Raw genomic sequence first — 26,674 nt, forward strand, 5'->3', positions numbered from 1 at the left:
TCATGAGATTTTATAACATGAACTAATCTTGCTTTAACATAACGAAGTCAAGTTATCTTATTGGACTAACTGACTCCTATTTGTTTATGCATGTATGCATTAAACTACATTTAATACATTCGTGAATACATAATTTGTTAAAACGTCATATTGAACATGTAATACGCAATGAATACATAACACGTCACACTCTAGACTTAAAGTGCAATGTCAAACAAACACATGTGGTACAGTGTATATGCAGTATTTACATTTATTGTACACCAGATTTGTCAGAAATTATCGATTAGGACATATACCCATAGAAAGTTTACGTACAATTTATCGACTTTGACGACTACATGCAATTTCGTACTGTACAAAGGCATGATTAATGCATTCACACAAGTCCATGCTCCAGGTCGGCCATGGGATTGTCAAATTATTGAACGTGATTCGAACACTTTCCCAGTTGAACTTCTAGCGCCACGTAACCTTAAAATTCCAGCCAATTTATGACTAATCTGAACAGGACAGACAAAAGAAGAAAGCAGCAATGTGACATATTGTTTCATAATGTCAGATTTTGAACAAATTCAATTACCTGGCGTCTGTGTGATTAAAACATCAGCAAGGCCATTTATCCAATTAGTCAGGCTAATTAGAAAATGGTGTTATAATAAGTCTGTTCACACCCATTAAGTGAATCCCCTGTGTGTTTGTTTATGTATGCATGTTTACAGTTGAATGCAAATGATGCATTATTAAGGGATTTTATGCATTGGCGAACTTGAATGGCCACTTTTAACAGTCCACAGTCACAGCAGTGCAAATTAAATGAATATTTATGTCGTTCACAGATATGTATAAAATAATCTCTAGGATAAAGTAAAGGACGACTACAAAAATGTTGATACAAAGCCTCAATTAGTAGTATTGAAAGGCAAAAATGCTGTTACATACATTTGCAGTTTTTGGTTGTGAATACAAACATCTAATAGTTCACTTCGTCAACATTTTTAGACCAGACCAAGGCACCCATAGGAAACCTTGTGGTATATGTTCTTTTTTTCGGGCATGACAAATAGTGAGGTGAGCAAAGTTACAATTCAACAGGTTTACAAGTATTTACATCTCGACAATCATACAAGTTACTACGACCACTAGAAGTAAATCTACTATAGATTCAGCATCACATTCACTGTACAAACAATATTTATTCCCTTGAAATGAGTACTGTTAGATCAGAAGGTTTTGAGCATGTGAATCAGCAACTAGTAGTCCAACAGATGGGAAGCAGAGAAACATAGGAAAAGGCCAGTCACCTTTTTTTTAATCTTTTGAAATTATATTATCATCTGCCCCCATTCGTTCTCAGACAAAACCTGAAATGATTCCATCTGACCGTGCCTGGCCTCTACTCTCATTCTTATGCTTTTCATTAGCCCTAAAAATATCAGAGTTGAACAGAGTTTCTATGATCCGAAAAATGTAATTAAATCAATAAGACATTTAAAAAAATGTGGCAAAGAGAGAGGGAGCAAGTAATCGATACCACGAGTGATGTGGGATTTGTGGAGGTTCAGGTGGCGTTCTCTTCCTCATCATCCAAGTAGTAGTTGAGGGTGATAACAGCGCTGATAAATTCCCCCAGCTCCACGAAATCGGCAGTGATGATGTTTACTCCACTTTCCCCAGGCCGCTGTGAGCGGATCCACTGCATCATGCTAGGAAGAGCCCTGAGAGCACACACAAATACACAGTCCGTTTCAGTCTAAAGGGATTTGTTCCAAAACTGAACCAATGTCAGTGGGCAAAATAGCTCAGTTTCAAAACATAGTGTGCTATCTATATAGGCAGCTACATATTAACCCCTTCAGACCCGAATTATGTTCCAAGTTGTTCCCGAGGCTCTAATAAATGAGGCCAGATTATAATAATAAAAATTCAACACCCTTTAAGTAATCGGACTCATTCAAAGTAGCGTCGCTGTGCAAAAACACGATATGAATGCATGTTACACTTCTGACTGCACATTGTGTTTTCTTTTTCTTATAATGCACAGAGTTTTGAGGTAAGGGACACTTTCATTTGCATTCACTGACAGTCGGACAGGCTCATCCAGTTCATCAAACTCCTTCTTTTAAAATCGAAATCGAAAGCGGAATATGTCTCCTCATAAAAGCCAATGTATCAGCGTGCCTCTACATTGAAAACATATGATTCGATTCGCATTTCGGATTGGTTCTCGGGATATAGCGGTATCTATATAAAAATATAGCGATAGTTATTTATGAATGCGCTGATGCTGGGATTTAGATGACTTGAAGTAAATCTATTTGTTGATGATGTAGTACGTGCCTAAAGCATTCACTGACACTCACTCGGCTTTTGCATCTGAACTCTTCATTTATATATATGGGTTAGGGTTATATATGTGTGTGTATATATATATATATATATATATATATATATATATATATATATATATATATATATATATATATATATATATATATATATATATATATATATATATATATATATATGTGTGTATGTGTGTGTGTGTGTATGTGTGTTTTGTCCATCTGTACAACAGTTGTACCCTTTGAACATTATACCAGCATAAAATACAAAAAACATCGGTGATTGCTGGTAAAATCTTGAAATTTATTATAAAAATCACAAACCATAACATTGTAACATATTTACTTTAATTTTGAGGTTTTTGTTGTATAGATTGGACCTTGTTTATAACAAACTTCATCTTCATCCTCCTCATCACTCCACAAAATGTCCACATCTGAGATATTTCCATCTGCTACAGTATATACTCAAGAACGTCAAGATCTCTATCCCATAGTTATGAGATAATGTTTTAATTTAAATGTTTAAATAAAGTTGAAATTGTAAAATAAAACTCATAATTGAAGATATACTACTAAGATATATTTCAGAAATAAAAAGGACAAAACAAGGACACTGAATCAGTTTGAAATGAAGCTTGAATTATAAGCCAAAAAGTCAAAATCAAGAAATTATAAATGACCATTATGACAAAAAGTAATAAACAGTTACATATATGAGACATTAAGTCATAGTTATGTAATAATTACTAATGGCTAATAATTATTCTACATTAGAACATTACATTCTACATTAGTTAGAAATCTGACATTTAAAGTTGCCTGACAAAAAAATCAAGTATGACATAAGAAAGCTATAATTAAGATATACAAAACTCACAATGAGATATTAAGTCATAATTACAAGATAAAATAGCACCTAATAAGTTATAATTAGGAAATATGTTTAAAATTATAACTAAAAAATAGTTTTTATAGCTTTACAATTTAATTAATATAATAAACATGCAAAACTGTAAGACACAATAACAGTTTAAAGCTAAAAATTAGACATAATGGATCATAATTATGACAATTATATTATATATAATATTATTAATTATATTATATATATATATATTAATTATAACAAAAAGTGACATAGACAAACTTGGAACAGACCTAAACATTTGAAACAATAAATATGTAGCTAAATGGTTCTGATATAGGCGATGCAGTGGCGCAGTAGGTAGTGCTGTCGCCTCACAGCAAGAAGGTCTCTGGGTCAGTTGGCATTTCTGTGTGGATTTTGCGTGTTCTCCCTGCATTTGCGTGGGTTTCCTCCGGGTGCTCTGGTTTCCCCCACAGTCCAAAGACAGGTGAACTAGGTAGGCTAAATTGTCCGTAGTGTATGAGTGTGAGTGAGTATGTATGGATGAGTTGCGGCTGGAAGGGCCTCGCTGTGTAAAACATGTGCTGGATAAGTTGGCGATTCATTCTGCTGTGGCAACCCCAGATTAATAAAGGGACTAAGCTGAAAATGAATGAATGAATGTTTCCGATAAGTTTTTCCCCATTACATTTTGTCCAGCTCCGCTCATATGCATTGTTTTGTCTGTCTATCAGTGGTGTGCAGGTGGTGATGCACCTGAAGTGGGTTCATAAGCAGACACAGACTCATTGCTGTGAAGATAATGACTCAGGACTCACTCGCTCACAGATGATGCATGAGCTGGAAGGCTCCAACGACGCCACACTTGTCAGACTGCAGAGGCAGTATCATTTTACCCAATGAGGCCCACTTCTACCTTCATCTATAATTAATCTGTCATCAGGACAGTTGATGCAAAAATAAAGATACATTGTACAGAACTATCATATTAACTTTGATCAAAATAAAATATCAAGAAAATCTGAGTTCTTTCCTTGTTTAAGTGCTTGGTAAGCCATTTTCTGCAAGCATGAAAAAAAATGTGCTCTTCAGATTTCTCTCCACTAGTGATGGAAGGGGATATTATTATACATCTTTGCCCCTTAAAGGGACAGTTCACCAAAAATTTTAATTTACTCACTTTTTACTCTGCCTCAAGTGATTCTAATTTGAGTTCTTTCTTCTGGTAAACACTAAGTGTGGCTTATTTATAAACTAATTTCGAGAGGATCACGTGCTTATGATCAATACGGCTGGTTCCTCATTAGCTCTGTAATCTGACCCATTAGATGATTATGGAAGCATCATAAATAACCAGAGTTTTTCACTCCAGTTATCTTCGTCTTGAAGCTTCGCCCCCTTCCACCCCTACTTCCTCCCCCTTTTTGCAATAGGGCGACACGGTGGCCCAGTGGCTAGCACTGTTGCCTCACAGCAAGAACACAGCTGGTCCAACCTCCTATCGGGCTGGTTGGTGTTTCTGTGCAGAGTTTACATGTTCTCGCCGTGTTCGTGTGGGTTTCCCCCGGGTCCCCCCGGTGTACTCCCACCATCCAAAAACATAAACCATAGCCAATCGACTAAACCAAATTATCACCGAAAACAACCCTAGTTTACACTTCTCACGCGGTGACAAGCAGGGGAGTCCTCGAGACCTACCTGAGCTCGAACTCCCCTCTCGCCCTTCTAACGGGAGGGAGCCCCGGGCTCGAGGATATTACAAGCTCAGGGCTCTCTCCCAGGACAGCATGCCAAATACATTTTATTGATTATCAGCTAAGTGTGAACTCTTGAAATATATTTTGAAGAATGTCTTCTATGGCAGAAAAAAAATCAAATACAATGGAAATCAGTGCTTACAGGTTTTCTTCAGAATATCTTCTTTTGTGTTCAACAGAAGAAAGTCAAAGAGATTTAGAACAAGTGAAGATTGAGTAAATGATCACAGAACTTTCTGGTCTGGCTGTGGACCTGGTGCAGATGCAAACTGAGCTGAATGCAATCCTTTTAGTGTGCACACCTAACCCTGCCCCTAACCTTACCATTCACCGTGATGTCACTAGGTCCTTAGAGTACATTGTGTCTAAGATTGCATGTCTGAGTTATGCAAGTCTGCAGTCAGATAAGTTTTCAGGTTTTGGGTGAAGTGAACATTGCAACCTCATTATTGATACATACCCCTATATAATTTTCTGGAGATCGTGGAATACGTCCCAGGACATACATTTGTTGCCGTTTTTGTTTTCGTGAATCCACCAGAGGACGCTGTGTACACTTTTCAGATCTCAAATTTCTCTCGTGAGTGCCATTCGCACCTGTTGTTCTCATGTAAATCTAACAAGAGGCCGCTGTTGACTGACTGACCTACCGCCCCATGCCCCCACCTGCCGTAAACCCAACCAATAGTATTTTCAAAAGCACAGATTGACCTTGAAAAAGCAATCCAGAAAAAGAAAAGCCCTTGCGGCCGCCTGATTTTTACCACTTTTCAGACCTTATCATGTTGTCAACCTGCTATTTACTTGTTTATTTAATTTTTGCCTTTCGTTTTTGTTTTACCTGCTTTCTATAATCGTTCTTCGCCAGACTCAAACCCCGTTATCTGGGTCAACTCCTCTCTACGTCTCAAGTATGTCAACATACATGGAGAGCCACTGGGCAAACTAGCATGTCAGCTGGTAGCACGAAAAGAAGCCAGACTGCCTCATAACTTTCATTTTAAAGATGAAATGCAGCATACGTAGCACTGGCTACATAATTCGCGCTCTCCAGAAATGTATACGGGGGTATGTGTTCACAATAAGCCTGTGTTGGAACTTTCCCTTTAATATTTTTTCTACATGTTTCCACTCACAGCAACACTTACGCAGTTTGACATTTCTGGTATGTCAGCTGCAGCTGGAGATTTACAATGCAGACCCTCCAGGATTTAGAGATTCTGCGATCGCTGAATTTAAAGCAAAATAAAGCAAATGTCGCAGTTTTGTGAAGCTTGCAAGCTCTTAAAAATGCTGCAGATTTCCTGAATATTTTTTAAGCCAGGACTTGGTTTTCATTCCAGATGTGCCACAGAGTGAAATCTGGTTTGTATTTCAAAACATTATAATATTTTCGTATAGAATGTGGTCATCCAGCCTGATATCATGAGAAAACCTAACTATTTTACATTTTGTCAATTAGGGTAATTTGTTTGAGTTCAGTCATACGATTTTAAAAAGGAGGCATGGCACTCAACCCCACCCCTAAACCCAATCGTCATTGGGGGATAAGCAAATTGTACTAAATTGTATGAATGAGATCATACGAATTCATACAAATTAGCCACTAAATCAAAAAGTTACGAATTGTTCTGAGATTGTGTTGGATCATCTGGTGTGTGTTGCCTCGAGTTGAAATAGATGTGGCATGGGGTTTCGAGTGTGATCTGCATCATGTGATGTTAAAGCAATGCGCATTCAGCCAAAGTTTGTTTAAACCAGACTAAGTACATTGAATCAATCACTAAAATTTCTCTATTTATTGCATATATGGTTAAATTTAAAACTATTTGCCGCCCTGTAAAATTTGTATTCTTTTTAAAATGCTGTTTAAGAGAAACCAGATTTTTTTCAAAGACATTTAAAACAAAGTAGTTTAATAACTTATTTCTAGTAACTAATTTCTTTAACCTTCGCGTGATGACAGAACATATTATTTTCCAATTTAAACATTTTTAACTAGGTTAGTTAAATTGGCTAGGCAAGTTAGTGAACAACAGTGGTTTGTTCTGTACTAAATCGAAAAAAAAAATACTTAGGGGGGCTAAATATATTTGTCACAGAAGGACAAAAATGGATAAAAAATAAAAGAAATTAATATTAAATAAAATTTATCTTAAAATAAAAAAATGCAGGTGACATGGTGGCTCAGTGGTTAGCAATGTCACCTCACAGCAAGAAGGTCACTGGTTCGAGTCCTGGCTGGGCCAGTTGGCATTTCTGTGTGGAGTTTGCATATTCTCCCCATGTTGGCATGGGTTTTCTCCAGATGCTCCGGTTTCCCTCACAGTCCAAACACATGAAGTACGGAAGAATTGAAAAAAAACTAATTGCTCATAGTGTGTGTGTGTGCATGTGAGAGTGTATGGATGTTTCGTAGTACTGGGTTACAGCTGGAAAGGCATCCGCTGTGTAAAACATGCTGGCTAAGTTGACGGTTTATTCCGCAGTGGCGACGCCTGATGAAATACTGTGAAAATGTTTTCTTGCTCCATTAAACACCTCTTGAAGAATTGACAGTTGGGCTAATAATTTTGCCTTCAACTGTATGAGTCTGTCATCATAAGCGTAGGCCTTCTCTGTCACACACACAAATAATGTGTTCTCTTAAAGCTTAAACCAAAGTGCTTGTTTTTTTTAGAAAACCAAGATTTGATGCTAGAGAGACTAGAGGGATGAGATTTCTGAATGAGTCTTCCAGTAAGCAGGGTGACTAACGCTGGTGTCAGCGCTGCCCTTTAGCTAATGTTCCAGTCACACAAAGCAGAAATAATGTGCTGCTCTTCACTACACACCCAGGGGGATTCAACCATGTATGTGGATAGCATTAAGGTGGTATAGTAAGGTGTCATTGCACAGTTACTCTTTTTAAAATGACCTTGAAAGTCTTAGTCATGCAAGGAATATTTTACAGTATTTATTATAATATTTTTTTCTTCTGGAGAAAGTCTTATTTGTTTTTATTACGGCTAGAATAAATACAGTTTTTCATTTTTTAAAACCACATTAAGGTCAATATTATTAGCCCAAATAAGCAATATTTTTTTCGATTGTCTACAGAACAAACCATTAAGCATTCAAGCATTCATTTTTCATCATCATTTATTACATATGTATCTATTATGTGGACATTGGTAATTTTAAAGCCTTAAAAATGCACTTTGCCAATTTTTTACTGTATACTTTGGATTTGGATGCCAAATGCCTATACTTTAATCATTCTGTAGAGAAATATCATGAATAATCTGAATCAGTATCTATAGCTTTGTTTGATCAACACTGTAGACAAATTTAGGTAATTATGAATGATATTTTCATAACTTATTTAATGGATTTTAAAGAAGTTGACACACACGTAGTGCTATTTTATGGTAGGTAATAGTATGCATTAAATTTAGGCCTAAATATATAAATAAACAAGATATAGAATTTATTTCTTGCTTACTGCACCTTTTAATGCTAAAACCAAGGATATCTTGCACATAACCTTTAGGATATATGCAATGTGCATATTTTTATTTAAAATAAATTGCATGTTTTTGAATTGCATCCCTGACAAGTCCCAAAAATATTTATTGACACTATGACAAATGCAGATTTTTGGTTAACTTTTTAAATGTATTTATTTAAAAATATTTCTTCCTCAAATAATAAAAAAAAAAAATCCTCCAAGAATCCCGAATCACTGAGAGGAAATCAAATTATTAAATTCCCTCATGATGCTAATGCCAGGATATTATGGCAGTGCTTGTTTCATGCCCAATGGCACAATATATATCATGCCTGCTGACAGAAGAAAAGGAATAGCAGAAGATGACAGACGCAAAAGCCAATGTCTTCCTTGCGGGAGGTGGAAAGACCCCCTCTCAGTCATCTGAATGAACTGAATATTGGTGCACTCGAGAATTAATGACCTGAATATGTCCAGGGCCATTTTGAAATCTGCTTTTCTGCCAGGAGTTTCGTGTTTCTAACCAAGCCTGACAAATCCTGATCACTGAACCCAAGAGACTCCAAGCAACGGCTAATAACTGTAATGAGATTAAATTGGGACTGTAAAAAATCTGCCTGCCATTGATTTGAAGATAACTGAAAGTTAGAATTAATGAGTCGACATGTTCTTTGATGCCACACATTTCACAGTAGAGTTGCCGAATGTACCAGTAATTTAATGATGTTTAAAGCTTTTCAGCAGTACTATGCTATAGCACTCAATGAAAGGTGCTGCTTTCAAATGCTTGGGTGCAAATTCCTAAGTACTACATGGAGAACATCAGATGCTTCTATTTACTATACATCTTTTGCAGTGTTAAGCATTACAGACATTCAGAAGCATTTGTTGAGTGTAAGAACTCAGTCCAGGCCAGTCTGAGGTATTCAAGTCAATTCAAGTCATCCACTTTTTCAGCAGAACTGGTTCCGAAACTATATATTTAATTCATTTTTCCTACAGTGGTTTATATATATATATATATATATATATATATATATATATATATATATATATATATATATATATATATATATATATATATATATATATATATACATACATACACACACATTTTTAACATACATAGTCACCATTACTATATACCTGAATAATAAGATATATAGATGTTAATAAAAACCTCCAACTACTCTTAAATAATTGGTCTGTAAATAATGCAATACTTAATTTAGTAATGAAAAATAAACCAGTCACAAATTATGAAAGTACAATTATTAAGCACATTATAAATGTGGTTATAAGTCAATAGAACAGCATTTGTAGCTGCAGTTATAAACTGTTTACTAATGTTTATTAATGTAGTTAATGCTTAACAAATAACGAGTTCACTAAATCCTAATGCTTCATAAATGATTCATAGTGTGTAGTTATTATAAAGTGTTACCATTATTTCTTATACATTATATTATTTTAAACTACTAATATGTCAATAAAAGTCACATTGTTAAACTGTAGAGTTGAATTTTTAACATTAAAAGTCAACAGAGCAGAGATCAATGTCCCATAATACAACTCAAAAGCATAAATAAATAAATAAATAAATAAATAAATAAATAAATAAATAAATAAATAAATAAATAAATAAATAAATAAATAAATAAAACAGTGTTAAGCTGTTTCGACGGAGATCTCCTAAAAGTGTTAAATGCTTCACTTCTTTCTAGGACATTTCCAAACTCCCTGAAAAAAGCAATTATTAAACCCCTCTTAAAAAATAGCAACTTGGATAACACCATATCAAGCAAATAAGGATCAATTTCATTGGCAAAGTTATTGAAAAAAAAAAAACATTTAAGCTCTAATGGATGTTTAGACAGTTTTCAATCAGGTTTTCCACCACATCATACAGAGAGCATCCTCATTAAGATAATCAATGATATTCACCTAAATACAGAAACAGGCCATTTAAGAATGCTGGTATTACTTAATGTCAGTGCTGCATTTGACACTGTTGATCCAGTTATATTTGTCGATAGGCTGGAAAACTGGGTTGGCCTTTCTGAGACTGTCCTTAAATGGTTCAGATCTATGTCGTTATATGTGATCATAGGTCAATGTGAGCACCAATGACATGTGGAGTCCCACAAGGTTCAATTCTGGCCCCTCTCTTTTTCAACCTTTATATGCTCCCACTGACCCAAACAATGAGATAGATTCAAATCTCTTACTACAGCTATGCAGATGACACTCTATTGTATTTAACCATTGACACCCTCTGCCAATGCACTAATGAAATAAACTACTGGATGTGCCAGGACTTTCTTCAGTTAAACAAAGGCCAAACCGAAGCCAATGGGAACAAAACGAAGTTGTCAAGGTGATTGTGTAAAGTACCTTGACTCTAGCTGTCGAACCAAAAAATCAAGTCAAGAATCTTGTTTTTTTTCTGGAGTCATTTTGTGTGCTTCTGGAGTCATTCCTTAGTTTCAGTAGTCGTTTCAAAGCAGTAACTTAATTATTTTATTACATTTCAAAAAACTGCAAGAAGCACTACACTTTTTTTTATATTGTATTTAAGTCTGTATTGCATTTTGATCTTTTTTTTCATCATTTGAATTCTTTGTGGTTTTTATTTCTATTAGTTATTCTATAATTATTGGATGATTATTTTAGATGACTCTTGTATTGTTCTTGTTTATGTAAAGACTTTTAATTACCATTGTGTATGAAATGTGCTGTATAAAAACAGCCTTGGCTTGCCTTACAACGAAAGCATAAACAAATAATATCAGATTTATTAGTTATTGTTAAAAGAAAATTGTCCTGTGGAGAAATTATTAATTCCAGAACAGACTGTTGAGCTCTATAAGCCAGTTTGTTGAATGTTTAAGCTTTGCAAGACTGCACATTGATTTGTTATAACAATGTAAAAATTCATTGCAAATGAATGATTCATTGTGCTTTTATTATAACCATCATTATTTTCGCTCAGTCAGTGACAAGTTGCATGACTCAGTCAGCAAAGAGGGCTGAATTTAAGCAAAATCAGCTTCACTGATTATAAAGTGAGCTCGATTTGTTCGGTTTCCGTATATAATACATTAATCAGTGTTGGGCAAGCTACTTGAAAAATGTAGTGAGCAAAGCTATTAGCTACTCTACTTAAAATGTAGCTTAACTACACTAAAATCTACCCAGTGGGAAATGTAGCAAGCTAAGCTAAAAGCTACTTGGCAAAAGGAGCTTAGCTACATCTAAAACAAATATTTCAATTAAAAAATCCATCTAAGCTATTTTTATAATTTTCATTTTTAAATCGAAGCAACTTAAATCCAAGTCAGTCATATCTTAGTGATCAATAAAACTGACAATGAATCATATGAGGCATAATTTATTTACTGAAAATAATACGCTGTACCAAACAGAAACAAATCATAGTATATAACAGTAAAAACAAAAAAATCCAATAAAACCAGCTGTTACACATTTAAAATACTATAGTCATTTATAGTAAAGGGAAATATTTAGAAATGAGAATTATATTGTATATATATTTACAACTCTTCATTAATGAATTACACTACATAATGTAGTATCATTAGTAACTATCATGAACTAGTAATTACCATAGTATACTTTAGCCTTTACTACAGTAAACTATAAATAAATAAATAAATAAATAAATATATATAAATATCATCTTTACATCAAGCAAATTTCTCATGTTAGCCTAATTGGTTGGCGACGTCACTGATCAGAGCAAGAGGTGGCAGTAACGCACTAAAAAGTTTGTTGTCGACCACCATAAAACAGGCAGAAGAACAAAACATCATTCTCTCCATAATATGGACTTACTTTCATCATCTAGACGCTGGCTTCACAGCTCCGTGAATGTCAGTGACGTCACTTATTGATCTGGTATCGGTAAATGTAGCTTGTGTGGACGCTACCGCGCTACTTGACTAAAAAAAATAGCTTTGCTACAGAAAAGCTATTTGATTTATAAAGTAGCGACGCTACCGCCACGGCCACGCTACTGAAAAATGTAGTTAAGCTAGTAGTGTCACTACCAACACTGACATTAATATATACTTTGGATAACTTATTTTTCAGGGATGCTAGCTAAGTATGTAATGCAAACTTTCAGTAATGACAAAAGCATATGTTTTTGTCGCAGAGATTGGTTCAAAGAACTATGAAAAATGGAAATTAGGAAATTTTGAAACAACATTATTTCACAGAAGTGATTTTATAACAGTACGCAGTAGCTTACCTCTCTGTGATGGTCTCCCTCAAACCACTGGTGACTCCCTTCATGACTGTGCTTGCTTTGGGAGTGAGCACCACCTGAGACACAAAAAAGGTGCCCTTACGTCTCCGATCCTTTACTGAGGCTTGAAGGAACAGAATGAGCTTCTCGGGATCTGTGGTATTGGCCCAAGGAGCAGGCATCATCTGCCCTGGCCACAGGAAAGGAACCTCCAGAGCCATTGGATTGTGATAGAAAACCAGAACCTGGTACTCTTTCTCCCAGAGGTACTTCAGGCTGACTTCTTGAGCAAACACTACTGGACAGAGTCGGTCTCCAAAGACGGTGCGCAGCATCTGGACCAGCTTCTCGTGATGGAGGTTCTGTACACCATAGAAGTGGTTGAAGTCCAGGAACACAACCTCGCGGGCATGAGAGGCCAGGAAGGTGCTGATCTGCTCCAGGCCTTCACGTACGGTGGCGCTGAACAAGCCGTGTGCAAAGTAGAGCTCGTTGTCGGGGTCTCTGGGTTTGGTGGATATGCGGAGGTCAAAGAATCGGATGCCTGCCTCCAGCTGGCTGGTGAAGTTCATGGTCTGTGTCGCCAACCACTTCCTCATCAGCTTCTTGGCCACAGTGCCAAACACAGACACAAAATTCTGCACTGTCTCGGGTTGCTCTGGACCCACTGGTGAGGCTTCATCGATGTAGAAACTGAAAGAGTCATGGGAACCTGGAAGATGAGATTTCGGAGTTAGTATAATACATTACAAGAGCACATACAGTATATTATGAAGACTCTACAAGAACAAATGTATTTTTCTGACTCATGCAGAACATTCCATCGGGAGCTGAGTGGGTAACTCGTGCATAATAACAAAAGTCATTTGTCTCTGTGAAATGATAAAGAAACATTTAATATGCTATAAAAGAAATGCCACATGAATATTTTAGTTGAAAATAGTCTCTAAAATTAAGCTTTTATCTCAAAATGATTTGGAAAACATAATACATACTTTCATTTTCTCAAGATTAGACTTAGTGGCTGCGTCCGAAACTGCATACTTCCATACTATATAGTACGCTAAAAACAGTATGCGAGCCGAGTAGTATGTCTGAATTCATAGAATTCGAAAATCAGTATGCGAGAAGTACCGTATGACCTACTACTTCCGGCGAGATTGTGAAGTGCGCATCCCATGCACTCTGCGCTATCCTATGATGCCCCATGAGAAAATTCATGAATAGGAGTTAAGCGATACAACTCACGAGAGTTGGTCACGTGATAATGACAAAATGGCGTATGCAGTACATCAGAACTCTATTCATACTGCTCAAATTCATACTATATAGAACGTACTTTTCTAACGGACGAGTTTCACGTTTAAATTTAAATGCAGTACCTACTGAATTGTAGGCAGTTTCGGATGCAGCCACTTACTTACTGTGCTATGGTTTTCAACATAAAAGTTTAGACAGAAAGAAAACTGGAAAAAGCAACACATCACTCCAGTTTTAAGATGTTTTAAGATACTTTAAGCTACTGTACACTGGCTGCCAGTTTCTCAATGATTGTTTAAGATTTTATTTATTTATTTTTTTAAGTCCTACATCAAGGGTGTCAAATAGTTCCTGGAGAGCCACAGCTCTGCACAGATTACTTTTAATCCTAATTAAACACATCTGATCAAACTCATTAAATCCTTCAGGCTTTTTAAAATTTACAGTGTAACTTTACAGTTTTAAAGTGTGTTGAAGATTCAATCCAGGTGAGGAAATCTAAGAGAATTTTATGGTCTGAGTATTTGAGCCCCTTGGTCCAAAGGATGTACTGCAAAATGTAAGGAGAGCACTCTTTTGTGAATGCTGCTCCTATCCAACTTTTTTACTGAAGTGTTTGAGCAAAAATACTGTAAGTGTGTTGTTAGTTGATTAAACTGAATTTTACCAACATTTCTTTTTCATTCTAATGTTTTATTAGTGCTTATGTGCTTGTATGACATTTCAAAGTAATTTTAATTTGTAAGTCATTTGTCCTGTAAATCACTGTGGTCTTTAGAGCCATGCAATGTTTTTTTTTTGTTTGTTTAGATTGCAAATATGCAGTTTATTTATTAAAAGAAATGCCTAAATCAGTAAATATAGCATTGCCCCAGAAACTTCTTTAGGAATCTACCCACCTACCTATCTAATCTGCAAACTCGCACACTTTTTTTGGTCACATCCATAAGGCATGTTCATTTTCTCATTTAAAGTACAAAACATGTTTACAGATTGATCATTTTCTGATCCCTTAACTCTGTGGTTAGTTGTTCTGGAAAATATAAGCATGTGTTTCAATATGATGTTAACATAGACTTTCTCTGTAAATTTATGTTTTGAGTTTTTACTGCAAATGTCACCTCCATAACACTGGAATGGCTCTAAAGCAAAAGTTTTCACTTATTTGATGTAATTTTAATGTTGCATATTTTGCTGCCTTTAAACTCTCTGCCAATTGTTGTAATAGCTTTCAGCTTCTGTTATTTTAATAGAAATAAGAGTGTTAAAATAAATAGTGTTTATGATAGTGTTTAACAGTGTTTAATAAAAGTATTTGCTATGTGTATGTTACTTACATTGCAGGTCAAATTGTTATGTGTTTGGATTGCACCACTAATGAGTTATCTCTCACTTAATCCACAGTTCACAGCTAATCCATAGCATTCTGCTCAAAACCGTGCAGCAAAAATAGTACAGTTAAACAACTGGAAGAATGAATTCTAGCATTCATTTCAATAAATGATTGAGTTTCTGCATCTCTCTGAACAAGCAGAGTTTAGTTACTCTAATTGACATATTTTATTCATTTCATTGACAAAACATTCTGGTTCACAATCCTGCATATTTCCAATTTGCCACACTGATAGTAAATTTATAGAATAGCTCTACTTCACAGTCTGACAATCTTCAGAGTCACGCACAAGGCTATGAGTACATCAAGTGTGTCATTAGAGATGAGGCCATCTGCTCCAAAAAGGGCTTTAAAGTAACTTTCACTGAAAAAAAGTCTCAAAAATAACACTGCCTGACAATCTGCTGTACTTTTGTGCAGCAGGAATCTAAGAAAACATTTACTGCCTGTCGATAAATAGAATAATGCAATTATTCAGCAGGCCACCCTTGCATCCTGACTGCAGCAAGGAGAAAAGCGATGCCAGGGCCTACAGGATAATAACACAGAATTGACAAGCACACGTCCATTGTAAATACAGAGCAAAGCCAGGTGCTATGTTTGATCTCAAAAATCAAAACGACTATTTAAATAGATGCATTGCTAATGTAATTAAATGGAAGCATTAAGCAGTCTTTAAACAGTGAATGTGAGACAGACTCTTTGAGTATTATTTTTGATGAATAAGCAATGCGTCTTTGCATCTGAAGGCAGCACTGTGGCCTTCAGCACTCACTATGGGAAAGGGCCATTAGGCAAACAGCTGTCTGCTCGGCAAAGATATCTCCGCAATCACCACAACAACAAAACCAGTCCACATGATGGAAGCATTAGATGCTTTTAACAATCAAGGAGGAAGCGAGCAAGAGAGAGAGAGAGAGAGAGAGAGAGAGAGAGAGAGAGAGAGAGAGAGAGAGAGAGAGAGAGAGAGAGAGAGAGAGAGAGAGGGGTGAGAGAAGATGGAAAGAATTCACAAAACAAAGAATTGCATGTGGCATTTTAATGCTGTACTAGTATTTACTTACTAGAGTATGTAATATTTACTAGTCCAATATTGACAAGAACAGGTACACGTGCCTTTAATATCTAATAAATATAAACTTTTACCTATTTAAAAGGTAGGATTACAGTAACTAGTAAATAAGCAGTAGTATTTAATGATTAAGTACCGATATTTAGCATCTAATAGTAGTACCTAATATCTCAATTACAGATCCCTACAGATGTCAATTTTAAAATGTATATTTAAATTTGATTTAAAAACTGTATCAGTATATATTTTCATGCTACTAGTACCTTTTTTGCACTTATTTTCATAGTTAATTTTTTATTTTTGACTAGTAGTAGTAGTATTTAATGAATAAATGTAAGTATATTTTTCAAATAGAACTAGAACTAAAGAATAAGCACTTGTGCATAAAAATACTAGTATACTAGTAACATGGACATATATACTAGTACAGTTCTTAGATTGAATGTTAAAACGGCAGAAATGTTACATTTGTTACTTGTAGGAGCCATTTATGGGTTGTAATTTTCTTTCACACCACTAGAGGGTGTATTATGTATTTATGCTCTCCTAGAGATGATCTGGGGGCATAGAAGAAGGTCAAACAAACTTTTTGACCGTCTTGACAAGAGAACGGGTTTATATTTATTTTGATGTTTACTTTTTTAATTTGACAAAATGGACAATAAATGGTTTGGAATATCCAACTTTTTTCATAGGTATGGACATTTAATTTTATTATCAACCCATTCAAGGAACAAACATGTCAAATCAACGATCTAAAAATACAATCTAAATATACTATGGTTACTAGTAACACTAGAATAGTTACAAATGAATATTGCTAGTACCAATAACTAGCATCTACTGACTAAGTACTAGTATTTATTAGAATTTTAAATACACTTTAAATACACAGTGTAATTTTTACACTGTAAAAAGTGTTGGGTTCCACACAATTCCTTCATGTTGTCCCAACACAAATCGATTAAGTTAAAGGTGCAGTATGTAAGTTTGACACCAAGTGGTTGAATTAGGTATTGCACTCCTGGATCAAAACAAATGCAAACGCAGGTTGCCATTGAAGACAGGAGCGAGTGATTTAAATCGTGTTCTAAATAAAAGCAACGTCACCCGATAGAAGGAATATTTTCAATACTAAAAGGAGTTTTTGTCCTAACCAACACCTTGAATTGATATATTATAAACAACATCTATTTCTCACAGGTGAACAACAGAAAACTGACAACGATCACCTCAGGTAAACCTTATGTGGTTTATTCAGTGTTAAATGCTGACAATGTGAGTTTGAATGCCATCTTACACGACATTTATTGCCATACTATTGAGAGCAGCAGCAGATAGTTCACCTCAGATCTGGAAAATAAAATAAACCGTTTGAGATTGAACTTTAACACTAAACACATATGAGTGATTCAGCATGTACATTTAATAATGTTAATATGTACTAAAAAGATAATAAACCTTACCATTTTGTGAGTGAGTGCATATTTTTTGCTTCTGAGTGGCTGTATTTAAATTTCTGCAGTGTTTCAACTAGTGAAAACCGCCAAATTGCTTATCACTGCAAATCTCATCACGTAGTGTGTTGTTATGTTGTTACAATGTAACCTGCTCACCTAATGTTTATGCTAGTAATATTTATATAATTTGCTAATCACTAACCTTATGTGGAACGGAATCTGCATCTCATATCAGAGTCTGCTACTGTCCACCAGAGGTCGCATTAGGTCACAGACACATGCTTTCAGAGCCTTTCTGAATGAATGAATGAATGAAATGCGCGGTTTTCCACCAAGGCAACCCGGGCTGCTGAAATATAATTGGCTAAACTGGCATTGGGCTGGTTAAAATGACCAAAACAAAAACATTCCAGCATGGAAAACACATTTTCAAAGCAGAATATCTCACTTCAGCATTGTTTTTCAGATGAACAGGAATGTTCACTTGGCATGTTTCTTAAATATCTGCAAACTTATTATGGTGTTTTTATTTTTTAGAAGAGTCAAAACTTAAAGCATCTTTAACGTAATTGTTTAGACAAATTTAAGTGGATTGAACATAAAACAATTAAGTTGTCCTAAAAAAACCTCAAGAATTGTGTCGATTCAGCTCATTTCAAATAAGCTGCTTGAACAACAACTAGTAATTAAAATCTACCAATATCAAATTAACATATAATTAATATTGAATAAATCTAGTGTTGATCTATTTATTTTGATATATTTATTAATCTTAGGTCATTCTAATGTCTTTGTTTATATTTAAAAGACATGTTTCTGTGTTTAAAAGTTATAACCATTTATTGAATAGAGCTAAAAACTAGCCAATAAATATTTAATATCTACACATTTAGTATTGAATAAATCTATTGTCTATTTAATACTAGCCTGAATGAATGAATGATATTTTAAAATGGTACTAGTAGCTAAAGAATCAGCATTGTTAGCTACAGAACAAGCACTAGTAGCTACTGAATTGTAACTAAGTATAAATAGCATGAAAACAAATACTAGTATGTTTTATATATCCATTCATTTTCCATGAGTCGCCACAGCAGAATGAACCGCCAACTTATCCAGAATATGTTGCAGTGAATGCATTTCCAGCTGCAACCCAGTACTGGGAAACATCCATAAACACTGATTCACACATATACACATACACTATGGACAATTTAGTTTATTCTATTGACCTAACGCATGTCTTTAGACCAGGGATGGGCAAACTCAATGCTGGAGGGCCGGTGTCCCTGCATAGTTTTGCACCAACCCTAATCAAACACACCTGCTTGTAGCTTTCTAGTGATCTTGAAGACACTAATTAGGGTGTTCAGGTGAGTTTGATTAGTGTTGGAGCAAAAGTCTGCAGGGACACCGGCCCTCGAGGACCGAGTTTGCCCATGCCTGCTTTAGACTGTGGGGGAAACCGGAGCACTCAGAGGAAACCCACACCTACACTGGGAGAACATGCAAACCTTACACAGAAATTCCAACTGGCCCAGCAGGGTCTTGAACCAGCAAATTTCTGCTAAGCACTGAGCCACCGTGTCACCCATGTTTTATACATTGAATGTTAAAATGGCTTGCCGTATTTACAACCCCTTACAGATTTGCTACTGCTTTCCCTGTTCTGTGACAATCTGTCTCTATTATGACAATAACATGTCATATAGCTAATGAACGCTCATTAAACAGATGGACGGATGGAAATATACAGACTTTGTAACTGTTACTTTCTTTCAAATTCAGATTAATGAATAACAGCATACAGTATGTCTCATTTCCCTCCTTGACACAAGTAATATCTTCTGTTACGTGGAAATGGAGGAAAGTCTCCACGAACGCAATTACCATGTGCGTCTCACTGGATCACAGACTGTGAAGGGAGGTGAGACGTGAGTGTAATTGCAAATCTGTTTTTATGAAAATACACAGCATAATGCATTACTATTTTAGCATGTTTTCTCATTTATACTCTATAAAGTGACCTATTTTTATTATATTTTTATAAACTAATTAATAGCAACCTTTTTTCCCTTTCAAGCAATAGTTCATCCATATATAAACATGTTCTAGTAAACAATTGCCGTTCACCAAATTAACCAAATTAATGTCTTTTTTTTTGGAAGCAAACATATTTCAACATCTAATGCAAGCAAACAAGACCAGTTCTGTCAGTAGTCAGTACAAAATTTATAAGACTTCCAAGAACTGAAGTGACATCAATCATCCACACTGTAAAAAATTATATGAAAAAGATCATGACAACAAATGTTTTTATGTTATTATTTTTAAGTTATTCAAAGTTTACATTATATTTGTATTCAGTTTGATTGATGTAAGTTGGGATGGCAAGAAAAGATCATTTGATTCCACTGAAAAATGTAATTTAAGTGCATTTTGTAAATGTGCTATAAAATTCTACACTACCAGTCAAAAGTTTGGTGTCAGTGGGATTTTTTAATATTTTTATCAAAAATACAGTAAAAATAGTAAAATTGTGAAATGTTATCGCACTTTAAAATAAAAACTGTTAAAAATTTGTTTATCATTTAATGTAATAATTTATTCCAGTGATTTTAATGATGAATTTTCAGCTCCATCACACTCTTCAGCCACATGATTCTTCAGAAATCACTCTAATATTAATAATTATTGTTACTATTATTATTATTATTATTATTATTAATAATAATAATAATATTAATAATGGTAACAGTAATAAAAACAATAATGACTGGACTAATCATTTAATTTGAAACTACATACAATAAGTAATAAATAAATATTTAATAAATAAGTATTTAACGATTTAACTTTTGTTAAATATATATTTAATAAATGCCGCCTTGATGAACAAAATAATTTTCTTAAAAAAAAAACATGAAAAAAACTACCCCAAACCAAAATGACCGGTAGTGTATGTTGTGTGCAAAAAGTGCAAACATCTACACAATTCTTTCTTAACTGCTGTTTTCTAGTCATTGTTGTATGTTTATTATGTTACAAGATGAAAGTGCACAGCATATTTAGTCAAAATATGAAGTCAAAATTATTAGCCCGCCTTTGAATTTTATTTTATTTTTTAAATATTTCCCAAATTATGTTTAACAGAGCAAGGAAATTTTCCCAGCATGTCTTCTGCAGAAAGTCTGATTTGTTTTATTTCGGCTTGTATAAAAGCTGTTTTTAAATTTTTACAAATTATTTTAAGGTTAAAATTATAAGCCCCTTTAAGTTATATATTTTTTCCGATTGTCTACAGAACAAACCATCATTATACAATAACTTGCCTAATTACCCTAACCTGCCTAGTTAACCTAATTACCCTAGTTAAGCCTTTAAATGTCACTTTAAGCTGTATAGAAGTGTCTTGAAAAATATCTAGTCAAATATTATTTACTGTCATCTTGGCATAAAAGAAATCAGTTATTGGAAATTAGTTATTAAAACTATTATGTTTAGAAATGTGTTAAAAAAAAATCCTCTCTCCGTTTAGGGGAAATTAGGCGAAAAAAAACAGTGGAGCTAATAATTCAGGGGGGCTAAAAATTCTGACTTCAACTGTATTTAGCACATATTCATACCACTATATGGTTGAGTAAATAATCAGGAACTTTTTTTTTTTTTTTGCATGTTCACTATTCCTTAAAAAAATAATGAAAAATTTACAGATAAAGCAAACAAGTTTTTTTTATAGTCACCTTATAGCAGTACTGATTTTCTTCCATATATTTAACGGCACAATATATGAGATTTTTAAAAACAAAAATAAAATGTTGCTGACTTGAGTACTTACCTGTACATTATCCCAAATGTTTCAAACAATGTTAACATCCAGTAAAATAAATCAGCAGTATGGCTGTATATCGGCACTGGTGGGAGGCACGCATTGGCATACATCCATCTGCTACGAGTCAGAACAGCAAAAACCATCACTTTAGAGCTAATATTTGAATGGTTCTCTAGAGTAATGCCTAAAATTATGACAAAGCAGGTGATTTTGCTGACATTTTAAGATTTTAAGACTGAACAGCAAGAAAAGCCATCAGTCTACAGAGATTTCCCAGTATTTCTCTGTTGCAATTGGGAGATCACAATAATTATTCCCGAAAAAGCCAAAGCAATGCAAACACTGCCAGATTACTGTTGGGTTTGCATTAAGGAAAAACACTAAACACATGCGAGCATTTCTTCTTTCTTTCTGTTTACTGCACTAGTCTGCAGTAACTAAATAGGAGACTAATTAGAAACAAACAGATGGGCAACCAAAAAATAACCCAGGGTTATACAAAGAGTGGCCAACACATACAATCCTGATATGCGAGTCCCATCTTACACTCAATACACTACAATTACTATGGTATAAATACAGTACTACAACATACAAAAGACAGAGATCCACTTAGAATGTCATTTACCAGTTTAGTAATACACAAGGGTGAGGAGGCTGTACGAGTGCTGTTTTTACAGGAATATCAGCCAATCAGATTCGAGAACAAGACAGAACTTTTGTATAAGCAATTTTAACTAGGCAGACCATGTCCTGTATCCAAAGATGTCACATACCCTTGATTTACAGTTTGGCTTTATATAAAGCAGGGAAACACCAAGGGTACTTTAATTTGTTGTGCGTTTTGTTAAATTGAACACAGCAACATAACAACAGAGCATTAAAATATGATAAAGCAGTGCTGCTTCTTCTCAAACATATCTTTGTTTGTTGTGAATAAGCACCCTCTAGTGGTGAAAAAGGAGAATACTTACAAAAATAACGTGCTATATGAAAGAGAGTAAAATTCAACAAGCCTAAACAACATAGCTCCATGGTGACCCATTGCATTTATTTAGCTTTCTAATAGCTCTTCAGCTAAATGCAAAGGAGTGTCTCCTTGTTATGAGATCCTGCTTTGAGATGCACTGAGTTGAAATTAGGAGGGTTTGAGGGAAATCGTTCTGGGAAAATGGACCATTTAACAAAATAGAAGTGACTGATCGGGCTCATGTTTCACCTCTGAACCTCTGAGAAGAAGAACATTAGAGCGGATCAAAGACTCATTTCTGTTTTTGAAGCATGTAATGCTGAAATGATTTTCACAACTATAAATAATCTTGTCAAGAGGACACAGATCTAACGTCACTGCTTGAAAATGTTTAGTAATGTAAAGTTTATTATTATTATTATGATTATTATTATGGTTATTATTACTGTCCAACACACATTTACACAATCAAACAGGTATTTGTAATGATTGTAAATAAGAAGTATACTATATAACCATACAGTCATTTGAGTACTATACATTTTTTTAGATACATTAGTGCTGGGCAAAGATTAATTGTGACAAATTGCATACAAAAATAAAAGTTTGTTTTGACATAAGGGGCCCTATCATACACCCGGCGCAATAAGGTGCAAGACAGGTTTGGGATGGTTTGTTGCTATTTTCAGACCAACGCAACCCTAATTTTCCTGCTTTGCACCACGTTGTTTAAATAGTAAATCCATGTGCCCCATTTTGTAGACTGATGAGTGTTCCGGTCTAGATAGGAGGTGTGTTAAAGCGCATTGTTGGTGCATTGCTATAGAGCCCAAGATATGTATTTAAATGTAAGGGATAATCAACGACTTGCCATTAACAGTCCTCATCAGTTTCTTGTGCAGCACATGTGAGTTGCTAAAATTTGTAGCTATGGTAGCTTTAAATGTTTGGACTGTGAACTGGGATCAAAACTAACTGGAACTACCTGTGCATTTCAACGTAAACAATGCACAACCTCCAGCCAATCAGAATCAAGAATTTCAACAGACCATGGAATAAATATATTCATTCATTCATTTTCTTTTCAGCTTAGTCCCTTTATTCATCTGGGGTCACCACAGCGGAATGAACCGCCAGCATATTTTTTACACAGCAGATGCCTTTCAAGCCGCAACCCATCACTGGGAAACATCACACATACACTCAAAAAATACGGTCAATTTAAGCATACCCAATTCACCTGTACTGCATGTCTTTGGACTTGTGGGGAAAACTGGAGCACCCGGAAGAAACCCATGCGAACATAAGGAAAACATACAAACTCCACACAGAAATGCCAACTGACCCAGCCGAGGCTCAAACCAGCGACCTTCTTGCTGTGAGGCGAACGTGCAACCCATTGCACCACTGCGTCGCCGGAATAAATATATTTATTAGGTGTATGTAATATGAACACATACATAAAAAAAAACCTATACAATACTTTTTTGTATAGATATTTAAATGTATATATGATTTGCATCATAAACATAAATATAAATGAACATTTTCTCAAATACATGTTTGCATGTGGTGTATTTATATAATACCATAATTTATATAATTACAAAATAAATATTCTCATTACACACACATATCAAAGGAAAGCTTTTTTTTTGGATGTGATTAATTGCATAGATTTTTGCCAGCCCTAATATGATACAAATAAATTTAAATAATACAATACAAATGAATTTAAAAATAGGTTATTGTGCTATTCGTATTGTTACAAGAGTGTCGGGCGACAACGGAGTGCGGATCCACGTGCAGTGTATTATGTGTCATTGTACAGGCAGAAGGTCATCAACAGAAGCACAAAAGAAACATAAGGGTGATCCAATAACCGTAGTCCGGGTACAGGCATAGGTCATAAAAACATGGCAAAGAAATTAAACATAAACAAAGCTAGGAACACTGGCCAGACTAGAAACAAAACACAGGAATCAGGACATACGGAAACTGCAATGTAACAGTTCTTAACAAAAAACCAAGACAAAGGCCCAATCCCAATTCTACCCCTTAGCCCTTCCCCTTACCCAATTCTCTTTAGCTTGAAGGTGTAGGGCTAAGGGCAAGGGCTAGATAGCCCTCGAAATAAAGATTTTTCAGGACCACACTCGTGGTTTTCAGGACCAAACCAAGGGGTATGAAAATTTCCCGGATTACACCATCTACAATGGCAGCATGGCTGCACACGCAAGTCAGGAGGTGCACAAATTAAACATTTTTGTCATTATTACAAATGTTTACAACAAACAAGCATATGTTTCAATACATTCATAACCACATTCATGTTTACAGTCTAAAACGCTAAAATAAAAACCACTAAATTTCGCTATCTATAATCCCTAATAATAACTAATGTATAGCGGTCCCACAACATACTTTCACATCTGACACTCGATGACACTGGAATACCCTGTCAGAAAAGTCCAGTGGCTGTGAATGAGCTTTTTATAGTGTCTGGTATAATGTTATTGCTGTTTTCATGTGTTTTACGTTGATGAAAATGGCCACTGTGTAAATACACAGTACAGTTATGATCTTAATGCCACATTATATCATTATGATAACATGATATCGTTGACTTCAGTGATTTCCTGAAGATAAACACCAAAAAATAACGCAACTGAAATCACTACAACAATCAGCATCGTCGATCTCATATGAACTAAGAGATCGCGATGACATATGATGACGTGTGCAGGTGCTGTAGTGGTGTCCCATTTCTTAGGGGCAAATTTTATAGGGAAGGGGAAGGACTGGGGTACAAAATTAGAATTGGGATTGGGCCTAAGTAATGTGTGTGTGTGGCATGCATAAATAGTCCAGGAATCAGTCCATGATGCGACACCAGAGGTGTGTGAGCAATCGGTGTAAGATCAGGAACAGGTGTGTGCACTGCGCATGCTGGGAATAGTAGTTCAATAATATGGCATGCTTGTAGTTCTCTAACGATCTGCAGTCTCTAGATTGCTGGTGATTGTTACATGTATAGATTAAATTAGTCATAAAAACTCCTCTTTTATGCTTTGGACACAATAATGTTGAACTTTGGCAAGAAATGTTTTTTTATTTTTATATAATAGTTTTAATGATTTTTAATAATAATAATACTTTTATTATTTTCAAAAATCAAAAAAGTAGGGTGCATAAACGACCAAAAAAATCTTAATGTGATTTTATATATGTTGAAAGTTTATTCTATTAAAAATGTTTCCATTTTCGATAAAAAACAGCTAAAATATTTAGTTTGATATATTTATAAATCTTGTGATGCTAATTTCTTTGTTATGTTTGAAAAGCATGTTTTTGTGTTTAAAACTTGTAACAACATTAATGTTTTACCAGTGCTGAGATGTGGCTGGAAGTGCATCCGCAGCGTAAAAGATATGCTGCTTAAGTTAGCGGTTCATTCTGCTGTGGCAAGCCCTAATTATTAAAAGGACTAAGTCGAAAAAAGAATGAATGAATGAATGAATGACAACATTAACACAAAAAAGCCAGAATAAGGAAAATGTAACAAATAGGCCACAAGACACCTGTTCACGACATTACTAAATGACACCTATGAAGCCAAGCCTCTACTGATTTATTGGGTTTTTGGTCATGTGAATAAAATCTAGCATGAATTATAATCCATAATGATCTTTCAAAATCTCCCTGGGTTGCCTGTCCAACATAACATGCTAGTCATGCTAAAAAATCTAAAATAAAACAGCAGCAGCAACACTTACAGCAGATTCACTGTGAACCCTTGGGTAATTCTGTAACTACTTATCACAGAAGATTGACATGTCACTGTCAACCTCAAGGGACGGCCTCCTAGTTCAGCAGGAAATAAGTCATCATTACAGGAAAAAGCGACTCTTTTCCCCATGGTGACTGTGCAATTTCATGTCTGGTCACTTAATC

The 26,674-nt window shown here is 35.0% G+C and overlaps 1 protein-coding gene across 1 annotated transcript in view; it reads right to left on the minus strand.

Moving 5' to 3' along the window:
* Positions 1 to 237: 237 nt before the first annotated feature.
* plcxd3 (phosphatidylinositol-specific phospholipase C, X domain containing 3) overlaps positions 238 to 26,674 on the minus strand; it is a 44,708-nt gene continuing 18,271 nt past the window's right edge. Inside the window, exons 2-3 of the mRNA XM_056463409.1 lie at positions 12,737 to 13,445; positions 238 to 1,718 (exon numbers count right to left, since the gene is read on the minus strand). Of these exons, the coding sequence (XP_056319384.1) occupies positions 1,562 to 1,718; positions 12,737 to 13,445 (866 nt within the window). The 3' untranslated portion in view covers positions 238 to 1,561. The remainder of the gene's footprint in view (positions 1,719 to 12,736; positions 13,446 to 26,674) is intronic.

The sequence above is a fragment of the Danio aesculapii genome, chromosome 8 (genome assembly GCF_903798145.1).
Source record: "Danio aesculapii chromosome 8, fDanAes4.1, whole genome shotgun sequence".
Taxonomy (NCBI): domain Eukaryota; kingdom Metazoa; phylum Chordata; class Actinopteri; order Cypriniformes; family Danionidae; genus Danio; species Danio aesculapii.